At 39.1% G+C, this 16528-nt stretch overlaps 1 protein-coding gene across 9 annotated transcripts; it reads right to left on the minus strand.

The window, feature by feature from the left end:
* Nucleotides 1-134: 134 nt before the first annotated feature.
* Nucleotides 135-14870, minus strand: cblc (Cbl proto-oncogene C, E3 ubiquitin protein ligase). Of its 9 annotated transcripts, XR_004898652.1 has the most exons (15): nucleotides 14632-14869; nucleotides 14188-14403; nucleotides 13602-13982; nucleotides 8182-8328; nucleotides 7944-8100; nucleotides 7009-7130; nucleotides 6337-6474; nucleotides 6162-6249; nucleotides 5849-5980; nucleotides 4097-4282; nucleotides 2999-3142; nucleotides 2605-2663; nucleotides 1803-1861; nucleotides 414-657; nucleotides 135-273 (listed from the first exon to the last, which is right to left on the minus strand). XR_004898652.1 is itself a non-coding variant. In XM_036006738.1 (14 exons), the coding sequence occupies exons 3-14, from the start codon at nucleotides 13976-13978 to the stop codon at nucleotides 524-526; spliced, it is 1740 nt and encodes a 579-aa protein (XP_035862631.1). In that variant the 5' UTR covers nucleotides 13979-13982; nucleotides 14188-14403; nucleotides 14632-14869; the 3' UTR covers nucleotides 135-523. The 9 variants fall into 9 exon arrangements, 8 of the variants coding, with proteins under 8 accessions (XP_035862631.1, XP_035862633.1, XP_035862632.1 ...); XM_036006738.1 differs by having other exon boundaries at nucleotides 135-657; nucleotides 4097-4279; XM_036006740.1 differs by having other exon boundaries at nucleotides 135-657; nucleotides 1803-1858; nucleotides 2605-2660.
* Between the last annotated feature and the right edge of the window lie 1658 nt (nucleotides 14871-16528).

Below are 16528 nucleotides of genomic sequence, written 5' to 3' on the forward strand. Positions count from 1 at the left end.
AAGTATGTGTCAGTTACAGGTTTACTTGTTTTATTTTAAGACTGTTTGATTGAGTTATACAGAGGCCTTTATTTACTCACATAACATTTTATAAGAAGAAACTTATGGTATGGGTTACATGATGAGGTAGCATATTTCTATTTTTCCATTTATTTACTCTAGATATGTGATTGCCCCCCTTAATGTGATCATATAATTACATGATCAGGCCTTTCATTCATTTCTATTAATAATTAATGGAGGCTCAGAACACTTTAATTATAAAGATCAGTACTGAACCTACTGTGGAGATGATGGCAGTGTGATTATTGAACAGTAGGAGGCCTCAGTGAGCAATTTTACTGTCAGTCCCACCCACTCATCACAACTTCAGCAGTGCAGCTGACACACGGTCATTTACAGATAAACATGACACCAGAAACTACTTTAACAGTCACCAAGGACTGCTTTCTTGAATATTTTAGTCGTTGAGTATTTCTCGCTTTAGTAAAAGAGTCTTGGTTTTGCAGAGGTTGCTTTTCTGTCAGGATGACATTCTTCTCGCCATCTCTCCCAGGTCACATGTGTCTTCTCTGGGCCCCGCTCTCCATTCCTCCCTCTCTTTATGTCTTTGTCTCTGTTTGACTGGGCTGGAGGGTTTGAGCCATGCTGCTCCACCTACACACAAACACAAAAAGAGTCATACTAAAATGTCTGGCTCTGCTGTGAAATACTCATGTTTCAATTTCAAATGAGAAATATCAACTTTTTAGATGAATGGGTGAATTCTAGGATGATACTAGTATTAGATTATGGGTTACCAATGAAGTTTTAAGTAGTCATTTTTACTGGAGTTAAGCAATCTTAAGACTGAATGCTCAGATAAGTGGTTCTTAAACTGTAGAGTGAGCCATTGTAGGGTGGGCATGACTAGGGTTGGGTACTGAAACCTGGTTCCACTATGGAACCAGTTCCTACGCAACCGGTAAGAATCGGACCGGATTAGAACGCAAATTTCGGTTCCTCATTTCGGTTCCACTTAATGCGTCGAATGAAATATTTCCCTCTGTCGCTCCGATACGGACAAAAAATGATCACGCTTTCTCTGTCGTCTACCGTTAGCTAGCTACCGTAAATGTAGGCTACTTTTAAAATGCCATATATTATCTCTGGGCTCACCAAAACGGACGTAAAAGCATATTAACCATTCACTGCACATGATCGCTAGTAAACATGTTACATCTTTGATGTCATTTTTCAGTTTTTCAAGAATCGGTTTAGGAATCGGAATCGTTTTAAAAGTACCGGTTCGGTATCGGAATCGTAAAAATCTAAACGATACCCAACCCTAGGCATGACCCGAAAGTAAAACACTTGAAGTGAAACTAAAGTTAATCAGACTTTTTTCACAACAAACACTTTGACCTGTCAAACAAAAGTGTCACTAATTGCATTATTATTTGCTGCATTGCTGGAACTTGCTAGAATTGAACCATCGTTCCTGTTATTAGCTCCACTTGTGCTTTTCTGCAATGACATATCAAAATGTCTGCTGTGAAAGGATCTATGAATATGCTTTATTAGGAGACAACAAAATAACAAGATGCTAGCCAGGCTAACAGGATTCAGGCTCCCTTTGTTACTAATGTTCCCAGAATGCTATCAATTTCTGCATCTGGAGAGGCTTGACATTTATTTTATTGTTTTCTAAGGGAGGCACAGCTTGAGAACCACTGGCTTTTAACCTTTTACATTTTAATTTCATTTTAATTTCATAGGTGTGCACGGTTTAGGATACAAGGTTATAAAATGCCATAACTTACTGTCACCGCCTTTCTGAGAGGAAGACGAAAATGTTGCTTCTGAGAGGAATTCAGCACTGCTTAAACCAGAATAACATGAAATGGAAATATAGGTGAATAACTGAATCAACTTTACACTATATGTCTGTGGCATGATATTCTTTACTGATAAATATTAACACTGCAAACATTACATGCAGGCTCAGGTGCAAAATACCAGTTCATTGCAGTGAGTCTCAATGAAGATATCTGTCACATATGGGAGAGATTCTAATCAAATTAGGAATTTAAATGAACAATATGAAATATGAAAATATTTTCAATAATTGTAATAATCATATATTTGTGTCTAGCTGTGAAAATAATTAACTGAATATCTGATTTGTTTGTTTGCATTATTATTTTTATGACAAGGTCTTTATTGTATAGACAAACTAATAAATGGAGACATGTGCATAAACAAATGTGCAATGCAAGATTAAAGCAACAAAGACATAACAACCATAAAACAAACTGCACAATCAGTGCAATCTGCCCGCTGAGTCTTTGCACAGTTGATCTGGGTATATAAAGTCATCTAGTGTGTTCCCAGCATTATGTTGAACACTTGTTAGAGGTTACAGTAACTTGGTGGAAATGTCTTCTCTTAGTTCCCTTACAGAAAATTGAAACAGATTTTACCAGGAGACTATAAAAAGCTACAATATCAAGATGTAGAGTTTTAGCAGCATGCTTAAATTTAGTCTCCTGAAGGTTTGTAATATACATGTAGACAACAGCCGTGCTTTCCCACTTTATTGCTCTGCTTTAAACAGTGTCTCACCTATCCATGTTTGTCTGTTGTTTGTTTCGTCTATGTGCTTTATTTCCACTGTGAGCCTGCTGAAGAGAGGAAACATGTCACAACGATTACGCAGCCATCAGCTACTACGAGGGATGTAGGTAAGTACTTTCTTACTTGAGATAAAAACAATACTTAAGTACTACAAGTACAATGACAGATTTTTTTTAAAAATACTCAAAAAACTTTGTTAAAGTAACAAGAGTAAATGTAATGTTTTACTTCCACCCCTGGCTACTATGCATATTCACACTACAGTTGGTAAGTCTTTGCAAAACTGTGCATGAATGAGAAATGTAACACATCACACCATCAAACTGCCAAGAGGTAATACAGCAACAATATGCAACAAGCTTGAGTGCCTGTGGGAACTTACTGAACGTTGGTGGGAGGGTTTGTCCAGAGTCGATGTCTGGGATTGGCTGGAGGGAGATGGACAACGTGCGGTTGTGCTGTTTTTAGGGGGCAGAGGTGGAGTGTTGAGACGGGACCGGGGAACCTGGTAATCCAAACTTGAGAACTGTTGAGAGAAATGCTGACTAAAATGTGGCTTCTGAATTGGAGAGCATTACTTGACAAGAAACCTGAAGGAGTTGCATGTTGCAAACAAGTCTTGCATTGCCAGACCTATCTCCACAGCGCTGTGGAGTAAAGTCTGGCTACACCACAGATACATTCTCGGATAGGAGAAAAGAACTCTCTGGGTTGTTTGCATTTCTTTCCAGTTCCAGACGCAGCGACGATGCCTCTGCAAAATGGTCTCAGGAAGGAACTTGTTTTGGTGGCACATTTGCACCCCGCAAAATAAAACGCCACATAAAATATTAAATGAAGTTAACTGTTCACATAATACAGTAACGTTGAGCTATTTAAATGAGCTGGATGCATGGTTAAATGTAATTTGCTCTTACCAGTGTATCGTCATGTGTACTTCGACCACAGCAATCCCTGCCAATCTGTCCCTAAACGTCCCAGTTAGATGGTAAATGCCGTAAACATATTCTTTGTAAATCTTTATAATCATTCACCGAAAGAATCAAGCAGGCCTGGCTTAATGCACGATCCACAAATTCTCTTCAAAACTTGCTATTTTCAGCATGTGGTTGTATTGAACAAGTTAAAATGTTGACTTGGTGATGGCGCTAGATGAAAAGGACCAAAAAGGTTTTTAAATAGGAGACATGAATATTTGTAAAACATTCCATGGCAATCCATCCAATGGTTGTTGGGACTTTTCACTCAAAACCACAAATGTCTACCTCATGGTGGCGCTAGAGGAAAAGACAGGGGGTCAATAAAGTCTGTAGGATTCATCCTCTGAAGACCACAAATAACTCCACCAAATTTCATGGGAATCCATTCAGTCTAGACCAAAGTGGTGGACCGACTCACAGACTGACATTGCAATTTGCTAGCGTGGCTAAAATTAAACAAAACAAATGATCATACAGTACAAAGAAATGTATTCACATACCTTCCTCAGGGCAGCCAATTCCTTTACTATCAGTTCAATGTCCTCATGGTCCTCTTCCTCCTCCACATCGTCCTCACCCTCCTCCTCCCACTGACCGCTGCCAGGCAGGTAGGGCTGGACGAGGATGGACTCTGTTCCTCTGATGTCACAGCGACAGTATGGGCAGGTGTGGCCAGCTGACTTCTGCTAGATAGTTATCACAGCAGGTCATGGGCAAAGTAATGGAAACACTATATGAATGTAGAGACCCATTGTCACACATTGTCTTGAGAACAGCTTTCTTTTGAAGTGTATGTACTAGGTTGGACTTGTTTTCAAAGAATAAAGCCACCAGTTTTTCGAAAGATGAAGGAGGTGGAAAATACCAGGTTCAGTTTGGTAGATTGCGGTTATGACGTTTACGTTATGACTTTTTTTTTTTTTTTTATCGCATGACCACCACTGCGGATGCAGTCTGTCCATGTATTTGACATGATTTTTCAGATTGCTCCCCTTATCTAAGTTTGTCTGACTGATATAACTGCAATTTGGACTATTATTTGGCCTATTTTAAACTTTGGTTAACTTGGTAACTTTGGTTTTCTTTTGGTAACTTTTGGTATTCAGCTGCAAATGTGTGCCTTTGAAATTGTGATTTAGTTACTTCAGAGTTTAACTGTCTGTCCTTGTATTGTATTGTAAACTCACCGTTGATGAGGAAGTTTGGTTGACCACAATCTAGACTAAATTACAACTTTTCCATTGTGATCTGACGTCCATGAAGCATATCTAATTTCCTTTTCCTGTCTGTCTGTCTGTCTCTTTCCCTCCTCCCGTCCTCCCTTCACTCTCACACACACTTTTGTTCAAAGTGAATGTGACCGATGCAGTTTGAGGAGGATGTCAGCTTCCTGTGATCACACAGGAAGTCATCAGCCCAAATGTCAGGACATGCTGCTCTGCACCTTTGCAAAGATTAAACACCTCCAGAACAGACGGGAGGCTACTGGCTAGCTGACTGACATAAATAGTAGTAAAGTATGCAGCTGGAATTTGCCAGCTGCAACTTTAATTCTGACTGGATGCCTTCAATGTCACTCTATGATTAAAAGAGGAAGTAGGAAGTCGGGGGAGCCATGTTGCAGGACATGACAGAGAGACTTTTGGGATTTGTGTACCATCTAAAATGGCCAAATGTAATTAATTTCATTGGTAGCCCACTATATGATCTTCTGCATATCTTGCTATGGCATGGCACAATCAGCTTTAGTTCATAGTGTTTTTAACACTGCAGTTTTAATTTATTTTATTTTATAAAGCTTTGCACAATTTGCAATTCCTCATTTCAATAAGCCATTGTATGTGGAGATACTGAGAAATGTGAGGTTATTGGTTTCAAATGAATAAATTACATGCCATTGATTTGTGAGGGTTATTTTATATAACAAACCATGTGAATATCATCACTCACACACTTTGTTAAACACAAGCATATTTTTGACATCAACCCCAAACCACATTAAAAAAAACTAGCATTGTTACAGTAATAACCAAACCATGGGAGCGCTAGTTTTCAGATCGACCTTCAAAAACAAAGTCTAGTTTAGTCAACCCTGACTGTTTCCCTCCACTGAACACACAAAACGGTTACGGTAACAATCTGCCTCGGTTTAGGATGTCAGTAATTAAGCATGGGTTGGCTGAAGATACTGTAAGCATGTGTTTATACACTGTACAGTAGGCCACAATGAGTAAGTGGATGGGGGTTCATACCTGCCAGCCTGTGAGGCAGGGTTTGCACAGGAGATGCCCACAGGGCTGGATACGAGTATCCTTATCCCTCTCTGCACAGATCTTACACAGCTGGAAGGTGCTGCCGATATCACAGTAAAGCTCATACTGCTCCTGTTGGCCGTTACATTGGCGGTGTTGGTGGATAGACAGAGAGACAAGATAGAAAACGATAAGAGAACGTCTCAGGATATGATCTATGCTTTGTCTTGGTGAAGACTCAGGAAGCTTTTAGTTTGATAAATTAAGAGCAGTTTGATACATTCATAAAGAGGTAGGAGGTGCAGTCACTTACTTCTGTAACTTTGACTTTGCCCCTCTGGGCCGGTTCACACAAGCTTGTCAGGTCGGGGTTCACATCACGGCCATCTGGGTACAGGTAGCTGCAGGCACACAAACAAACAGCACTTAGAGAAAAGACACAAACAAAGAACACAATTAACTAGAGAGCTGAGTGTGTTTGTCCTAACCAGCTTTCCTTGAAGCCCTGAATGAGTGCCTGGTAGAGCGGTGTATTCTGGGGGATGGTCTGGACGATGCCACCTTCTCTCGTCACATGGCCAATAGCCCACTGGCCCATTCTTGTGCAACTAAGACGGAAGATATAGCTTGGAGGGAAAGAGATCACACTGGTAAATCACACTTAGAAATATAATTGCTTTTGACTGCATTTTGTTCTTTATTTTATGTATTTATGCAATTCATTCCAATAAACTTCCTCTCATTCTTAAAACAGTTATAATATTGATGTTACAGAATAGGCCATGCTTATTGTCATGGAGCTGTACTTAACATAGCAAGGACAACATTTCTTGAATAAAAGACGGAAAGCTGGAAAGCTTGAGTTTGATGCGCTAAGAAATATAATTATGCCAAAACCTCAAGAGGAAAAGAAATACTTCAAAATAGATTAAACAGTTATAAATGAAGCCTCTTTCCCCTGGCCAATTTTTCTTAATTGTTTATAATGGATAGCCAGGTACTTAAAGTTGGAGTGCTGTAGTTCTATGTTCCTCATTCCTCACAACTTAGATCAGATCCAGATTTGAACTCAAGTTCTCAACAACCTCCTCAGTGCTATTTTGAGTTTAGCTTCTCTGCGAAGTGCATTAGTCAGAGCTTGTTGCTGAGCTCGTCCTCACCTCCCAGGTCTATGCAGGTAGTGTTCCAGACGAGCTATAACCTGGTCATAGGTGAGGAAGGCCATGTAGCCTGGATGAGTCACTGCAAGCTGGTTCCAGTTCCTTATGAGTGAGCTCCAGGGCTGTAATGAGAGGAGAGGATCAAAGAGGAGACTCAGCATGTGAACATCATTAAGGGAATAGTTCAACATTTTGGGAAATACGCTTATGTGTTGTCTTGCCAAAGATTGCTCTAGATCAGAAGATGCCTATCTAATGTCTGTATACTAAATATAAAGCTACAACCAGCAGCCAGTTAATTTAGCTCAGTATAAAGACTGGAAACAGGGAGAAACAGCTGCTAACCTGGCTATGTCTAAAGGTAAATCAATCTGCCTCCTAAACTCACGAATTAACACATTATATCTTGTTTGTTCATACAAAGAATCGTACAAAAACTGAAGTTGTGAAACAACAGGTTGTGGTTTTGGGAGGGATTATGTGCCTCAACTGTTTCTTGGCCGGGAGCAGTGACTTCCTGGAGTCTTGTCATCACTGTGAGGTTTCCAGGCAACAAGTGAAATCACTGTCTAGTCAAGAAATAGTCCGGCTCATAACCCCCTGGAAACTTGCTTTTACACTTACATTAGTGCTCTGATTAAACAAATAATACATACCATTTTCAGTTGTGAGCTTTAGAGGTGCTGGTAGGTGAGTTTTTTTTTGTTCCCTTTGGACAGAGCAAGGCTAGCTGTTTGTTTCCCCTTGTTTCCAGTCTTTATACTAAACTAAGCTAACCAGCTGTAGCTTCATATTTAGTGTACAGATATGAGAGAGGTATCCATCTTCTCATCTTAACTCTTGGCAAGAAAAGCGACTGAGCATATTTACCAAAATGTCAAACTATTTCTTTAAGAAATCAGTGTATTACTTTTTACTGGAATATTTCACCTTACCTGAAACAGTCTGGTGAAGATGTCAAACTCAAACACAGAGATGTGGTCATTACAGGTGAGATCTATAGTTGACTTCAGAGCCATGGACTCCATCCCTTCTTCAAATGCATGTACACTCTGCAGCTGCTCTTTGAATCTATTCCACTGCACTATACACCTGTCAGAACACATTATTAACATGTAGCGAACATGTACACACAATGTGCCAACTACAATAAAAGAAATTCCCCAAACTCACTTATTTCCAAATGATTGCATCCAAAAGGCCGCAGCCTCAGTCTTAGTCACCCTGTAGGTGTCACCCTGAAAACCGCCCCCTGGAAACATGGCCCTCAGCTCCCAGAGCATGTGGCTGAACAGCAAGGACAGTTTAGTCAAGTTCCTCCTGAGAATGAGAACAGCAGACTTTCAGTTGCAGATTCAGTAATAGAAATAGCTATACTTGCTCGGACTTGTCAGTCTTTACTGGCCCTGTGGTATTGAAAAAATATGCTTGTACAAATATATATAAATAATAAATTTGTTTTCTTTAAGTTTTAAGTAATTATTACATGATGTGTCACTATAAGGGCCGCAGTGTAGGTGTGTGAAGTCATGGGTGTCAAACCAGCATGCAAGCATGTTCAGCAATGACAACTGTGGTAAACAGTTGGAGTTGGCTATGAATCGATTGTGAAAAAATGGAAAGAAAGAAAAAATAAATAAATTCTGCAGCCACCTTTTTTTTAGGGAAACTATAACTTTTGTACATGTGATACGCTATTGCCACTTTTCAGTTGGAACAAGCATGCTGATACTTTCCATAGAGACACACACACACACACACACACACACACACACACACACACACACACACACACACACACACACACACACACACACACACACACACACACACAGGTAGTCCAGCGAGCAAACAGGATGCTCTCTGCTGCATGCTTGTCTGTAAATACCACAGAATGTTCCAGTGGCCAGTGTGTCACTCAAGGTCAGTCTTTATCAGTATGTGCATTACTCTGTTGACTATTCTACGGTAATTCAATAAATTAGATTTAAATATTTTGTCAATTGTTTATGCACATTTCTCACTCTGAGTTTACTTTTTACAGTAAAATACTCTTTAAACATGTCTCTCTGCCTCAATGTAGCTTGGTGCAATCTCAGACTCAAAATGGATTAAAACAACCAACACGCTGCATTTAAAATGTAATCTACTGTAACACCAGCAGAAGACATTCTTTGACAACAATAACACTTTTGTATGACGTCGAACAGGAAAGAGTAAAAATAATTTTTTTTTTTTCTTTGAAGATCCTTTCTGAACATGTATTTTACATAATACTTCTCCTGCTTCACTGAAGAGTCCATTTTGCTCTGTGAAGTTCAAACTTTCAAGTAAAGGTAATACAGTAATAACCCAAATATGTTTTCCAGTGTGGGAGGATATTTTTTTTTCCATAAACTTGACTATATCAAACTTCTCCACCATATTTCACATTAAGTGATCAAACATACATCTAAATCTAACCCATTTATAAAAACAAATCCAGGACATCTACTGATACCTGAATACAGTATATAACAATACTAGTGCAATGCGATCATATTAATTGAATTTGACCACAAGTTTTTATCTTTATTACACCATATCACCTCTTTTGTAAGACATTATTGATACAACGCTGGAAATCTTTTGCAGATCTGTCCAGGCATTTGATGGTGTGGGTGGTGGTCATAAACTTTACCCCTCACTGAGGAAAAGAAACCCTCTATGATGATGATGATGGTGAGAGTAACGTGGGAGGAAATGTCTAAGCCACAGTGCCTCAGTGTTAACACACCAAATGTTATAATCAGCTGAGTTATTTAGGGTAATGCAGCAGTCTTGCTAGACAATGCATTGCCTTACGCTAATCCTTTGGTTTGGTTGATTGTCATTTAGTGTAACTGTGTCTCTGTTAGAGACTGAATACTGCTCATTAGCTTGACCAGTGTAGCTGAAGAAGCTCTATGTGAAATGCATTGATCGCTTCAAATATTTATTGTCTTATACAGAAACAGAGAATAACTTTATAAGATCTTTGAGTCACATTTGAACTCCTGCACTCTACCAGCACCTGATGGAAGAAAACTTTTCAGTCCATTTAATTTACATGAATATAGCCGTGCACCTTTATACACCAGTGAAAGCCTCTTTATATATTTTCAGATGTACTATGGAAAATGTAATACATGTTATCTTTGAAACTTCAAGACCCAGAACCTAAAACTATCTCAGAGTGAACCTCATCATTATTCTCATATTTTCTGAATTCAAATCAGTTCTGTATTCTAAAATCCGCTGAGATCTATTATCAGTGTTTGTTTGCTAAAAAGTTGTGATTACACATTTTAATTGAAATTACACATTCAAAAACCACACCCTGATCACAGTGAGTACTCTGAGAAATTAAATGCTGATCAAATATTTGTCTGTCAAAATTAAACCCAAAATGAAGCGCTGTAGGGCATAGCAAGTACATTTTTTTCATGTGAAATGTATAACTTCGTAAAAAATAAGCTAAATTTTCATCTTTAATTAGACATGAACTGATCTATTACGTAATTGACCCATACATGTATGCATGTTTCTTGTGTTGTTTCTCTTTTTACAGAGTTTGCACATTTGCATGTGTTACATTTGCATAAATCCAGCAGCTAAAACATTTCCCTGTCTGTTTCTATCTGTCGCCTCCACCGTCTGTCTTACTTCAGTTCTGTTTTAAGCTTCACATGATAAACATTTCGTTCTAAAAAACACCAAATATGATATTTTTTCAGAATTTGCCCTGACATCTGAGCCACATTACACATAACACTGTAAATTTGCCACATGACTGCCCATGCATACCTAGCTGCGGTGAGAAGGCCATCTGTGTGCAAGATGATGCAATAAACCTTTTAATATGGCTTTATCTGGTTTTCAGATTCTGCTGAATAATATCTTTCATAAAAGCTGGTGTATGTAAAAAATGGCATACATTTAATGTTGTAGAGTAGAGTCAAAATGTCAGGATAGATAGATAGATAGATAGATAGATAGATAGATAGATAGATAGATAGATAGATAAATAGCAGGGGCGATTCTAGGATCAGACCTTCAGGGGGGCTCAGCCCTTAATGAGAATGTGACACGCATACAGTGCCTTGCAAAAGTGTTACCCCCCCCCCCCCCCCGCCGCTAAATCAGTAATTTCATCAGCCGATAATCTCTGAGCTAGCTACTGAACAACAATGTCAGCTAACGCTTTTTGACACTATTAACATTACGATGGAACTAAACCTGACACTTTATAAGTCACAGTAATAACAACCAATTTGACACAATGTTCTAACATTCAGCAATTTTAGTTGCTTACGTTTCAATTTGGGTTCTAATCTGCGCCATGAAATTACAAACTTCTTCTCTGGGGGACTACCAAGGTTAAACTTCACAACCGCACTCCTGCTCTCCCTCTGACAGATTAGATAGAGACTCAGCCAAAGGTGGGAGTCTGGCACAACCACCTCCGATTGGCCAACACTACGTTTCTGTTAACCCTTTCCTTGACTGGGTTATGGCGACAGCGACACAGGATATTAAACCTGTTTCAAGCCCTTTGAACCTGTAATTGTTTGTCCTCTGTCACTAACAGACAAGTTTACAAACTCTCACTGGTAGCACTACATTTTTTTTTTTAAAAGGGTCTAAAATTGCCAATGATAGATAGATTGATAGATAGATAGATAGATAGATAGATAGATAGATAGATACATAGATAGATAGATAGATAGATAGATAGATAGATAGCAACAAACAGCATGTCTTCATCTGAGTAAAAACTAGAATAAAGACTTTCTACTCTGACATGCTGGTTGTTAAAAGGTTTGATGTTGCCCTTTATTACAGTAAAAGCTTTACTTATAACCATGCGCTTCAGGTCCTGTCCCTCTTATATGTTGTATAGTGTCGGGATACATTTGCAGTAAATACAGCAGAGTAGTTGAGTGCTCATCCAGTCCTGAATTTAGGGTACATGTAGGTTAGAAGATACAGTAAAAGCAGAGGATATCTGTGTATACCCTATGGATACAACTGTATGGACATAAACAGACAAAATGTCTGTTCAAGGCCAGACAGTTGCTCTCCAAAGCTGCTCACAAACTGTAGTTGCTTTTGCCAAGTTTCCGTGCATTAGCATCACAAAGACGCAGGTTTGGCCCTTTTTCCATCTTCGTCATTAGTAGTCTCAACAGAAGAAGCAGACGCAGCCCAAACTCCAAATGTCACTCTCTTTAAGCTGTTCCAAAACATCCACTTTAGCCAAATAGCAAACTTACTGAACGTGGTCATTTTTCTTTCTCTGACGCACAATGACGTCTATATTTGACTTGTGGGAATTGGGGAAGTTATTTTATTAAACTATGGCTTCTATAGATGGTGTAACAGAGTTATTTCAGTTCATTTAATTTAGTGTTCAAAGAAGGGCCTCACCCTCTATCATAACTGGCAAGTATTAGGTTATCACTCTTTCTTTTTGTCATGCAAATACAGAAGACTACTTTTGGATTATCATACTTTTTTAAAGAGCATGAGCTGAGTAAAGAGCCCAAGGCCTGGTCCAATGGTACAGGATAAAGATTTGAGGCATGTGTGGCCTCTTTCTGATCCCGCCGTTAGTGTATTTACAGAAGATCAGGTTACAAAGAGGAATACATCTGGAAAAAGATAATGTTCTTCATTTTGAAAACATGATCTTGTTGAGTAGGGAAGAAAATGGCAAGCATAACATGAGCCCATCCTTCAATGGTCAGTTACCTCGGGTGGCACCTGCCACGCATATAGTTTGGGTTTTATTTGTTTAGGTTGGGAGGTCTTAGGCATTTTGTTTGTTTAAATGAAGCTTAATTTGTGGTGCTCACAGAATTTGAAAAAATTCATATCCAGTTACAGGGGAAACCTTTTCTTGAACTTTAGAATTGTATTGTTTTAATGCTGTGAGACGGATATCTCAAAACCTGAGCAAAAAAACAAAAATGGCTAAATAGTGTTACATGAAAGTGAGAAAATATGTTTGTTTGTCTTTTTCATTTGTGTGAACTAAGTCGCTTTAACTTCACTTAAAATATGCAACATTTTTGGAGTTACATTTAACAATTATTTTAATTATTGATTCATCTGTAGCTTATTTTTTAGTGTCCAAAAACAGTTTAAAAAAAATGCCCAAGATGATGTCTTTAGATGTCTTGTTTTTTTTCCAACCAACAGTCCAAAAACCCAAAGAAATTCAATTTACAATGATACAAATCACAGAAAAACTGCAAATTCTCATATTTAAGAAGCTTGAAGCAGCACAGTTTGGCATTTTCAGTTAGATAAATGACTGAAATGATTAATTGATTATTGATATTTGCCGATTAATGTTAAAAGGTGAATTGCTTTTTTGATCATGTTTGAACAAGTGACAGTACTTATAAAATGACAGAGGACAAAGGATGTAATCATGAATGAATGAAAGAAGCATTTGATTAAAGGATTCATATAAAAAATAAAATAAGATATTGTTGCATTTTAGAAAGAAACATGTCATACACTTCTTTCTGTGTATAGATGGAGATGTCAGCCAGGGGCCCTCTTACCTGTAGCTGGATGTTTCCTCAAATATCTTCTCCCGTCCCTCTTTGAACAGCAGCAAAGCCCTGTCCGTCTTATCCAGCAGGTTTCTGATGTGGATCCTCAGGTATTTGGCCTCGTCTCCTCGGGGCACCTGTCCGCCTGCCGCCTTGGGGCCTCGGTAGGGCTCCCAGACCCCCGTAAGCAGTGTTGCCGTCTCAGATACCAGGTCTGGCAGGTATGGTGGACTGTTCCTCAGGCCCAGCCGGGGGTTAGTGCACAGCTCCTGGAGCTTATCCAGTCTTCTGAGGGCCTTGTCCACTAGCCGCCGGTCTCCACTGGTAGGGGGCTGGGAGCTCAATTTTGGGCTCAGGGAGGCCCCTGAACCGGCTGTCGCCATCATTCCGCTGTTGTGAAGTTACGTCACAGATCAAAATTGACCTTAAATGTCAGTCTGTCTGCATGTGTGTGGGTCTGACAATAATGTCCTACTGTTTTTAAGAGATGTGAAAACTCTATTTTGAATATGTAAATGTGTATGAGCAAAAATAAGAGGAGCTATTTATACTACACGTTTTTAAATGTGTTTAAGTTGGCATTTATTGTCCTTACAACGATTTTTGTGAGTTCCCAGCTTCAGTGGAAAAGCACACATCTTAGCCACCCCAAACAGCACCTATCCTTGATCCATAAGATAATCCAACAGCATTACATTATCCAACAAATGATAGCATGTTCAAATACAGCATCTTCTAAAATGCACATGAAGCTGAGCATTTCCTCCCAAAACAGCCACTCGGTTTGTAGCCTCTCACTCCTCAGTCAGATCTTTAGAAAAATACAAAAAATACAAGCTCTGTTATACAGAGGCTGTCTTTTGAAGATTTTTACAACACCAACAATGCATCACAAGAGGCCAACAGAGTGAACAGAAAACAAAGGAAGGGAGGACTTCACACTGATACTAAACCACTGAAACAGTTTCAACTTCTACCATCCCAACTCTCTCCACCCCAACACGTGTCATCTTTCTTACCCCTTATCTAGCACACTTACCAATAAGATCGTACATCTCATCAGTACAGCAGTCCCATATTGTCAGGGTCAACAGAGCAGAGACATCTACTCACAGCACAACACAGCACAGCGGAAACATGTCATTGGCTGAAACGTTGCTGCTGCTTTTTTGTTTTCTCTTTCTTGATGTAACTCTCTCTCTCGCTCTGTCTTTTCTTGGTGCACCCTTTGATTGGTTTCCTGGTTGCAGCCAGCCAAACAGGTTTGTTTTCTTTGCTCTATTGCTCAGGCAGAGAGAGAGAGAGAGAGAGAGAGAGAGAGAGAGAGAGAGAGAGAGAGAAAGAGAGTGACCTCCAAAAAAATATATTTACTAAGCATGAAAGCATTGTGCCACTACTTACAGACAGGATGCCTGCATATTCAAAGCAAAGGTCAAAGTTTTGTTTGTCAGGTACGTCCACCACTTGGCTCATACTGAAATATTTTTAAAACTGTTGGATGGATTGCCACAAAATTGTGTACAGACATTCATGGAATGGAGGATGAATCCTAATGACTTTGGTGATCCTCTGACTTTTCCTACAGTGCCATCACGAGGTTGACATTTGTGGTTTTGAGTAAAATGTCTTAACTATTGGCTGGATTGGCATTAAATTTAATACACACATTCATGTCCCTCTCAGGACGTTTTCTTTTATCGCCATCATCAGGTAAAAATGTTTATTACGCCAATGTTTTGGTTTCTAATCAAACACCTAAAAAACAAATGACTTTCCCTTCAGTCTCAGTTGTACTTTGTCTTTAGTGCTAATTAGCAAATGTTAGCATGCTAACACACTAACAGAACCCAAATTCAAGATGATGTCTTCAGATGTCTTGTTTTTTTCCGACCGACAGTCCAAAAACCAAAATATATTCAATTTACAATGATATGTGACAGTACATGGCTCTTGTGAAATGACTGATTACTGCGTAAGATAAGTATGAGTTATTTTAATGATGACAGAGAACAAAGGGCGTAATCATGAATGAATGAAGCCTTTCATGAAGGATTTATATAAGATGTATTGCGTTTTGGAATGAAACACTTCAAGAAAAGAAGATACATTTTGTTGTGAATATTTTCAAACAAGTATCTGTTTTAAAATAAAATTTCCCACGGACACGTGCTTCTCTTGTGCATAGATGTGTGTCAGGGGCCCTCTTACCTGTAGCTGGATGTCTCCTCAAATGTCTTCTACCATCCCTCTTTAAACAGCAACTTGTAAACAACTTTTCCTTTAGTGCCATCATCAGGTCAAGACTTTCATTTCAGTAAATTTAGAATGTGTGCATGACTATAATAATGACAGAAAAAAAGTTGCTGTTCTATTGTCTATCCTTTATATCCACTGAAGTGTAAAAGACAGATAAGAAGAAGGCTGAAGAATATGTGTTGTCTCTATTAGCAGCCAGTGAAGCTCCCACCCTTCACTTATCCTAAAATAATAACAAAAATGTACCTAAAACCTTTATTTACTACACATACTAGGCCTACATATTGAACTGAAATGTATAAACTTGATGAATAATGGCATATTCATTATAGAATAAAAATAAAATATAATATGACATATTTTTGTCCATAACTTGTATATGTGGTAGGCCTGTAAACCTCACCAGGTGTTTTCAACATTGCAATGGATACATTATTCATTTTTAAATAATTTAATAAAAGGTTACATTTCTAACTAGAACTGCAAGCAGTTATGACGGGGCCCAAGCCACCCACGCCAGTCGCCCCCAACGCCCGGGGGAGCGCGCGGAAGCGGAACCCGAAGCCAGGCGGCGGGGAGGCTAACGCGCGAAACGTCGAGAGGCACGAGCCGCGACGCCTGCGGAACGTCGCCGTCGCAAACGTAGCGGTCGACGGTTCACCTCCAAGCGTGTACGGACT

Source organism: Sander lucioperca, chromosome 10 (assembly GCF_008315115.2).
Source record: "Sander lucioperca isolate FBNREF2018 chromosome 10, SLUC_FBN_1.2, whole genome shotgun sequence".
Lineage (NCBI taxonomy): Eukaryota > Metazoa > Chordata > Actinopteri > Perciformes > Percidae > Sander > Sander lucioperca.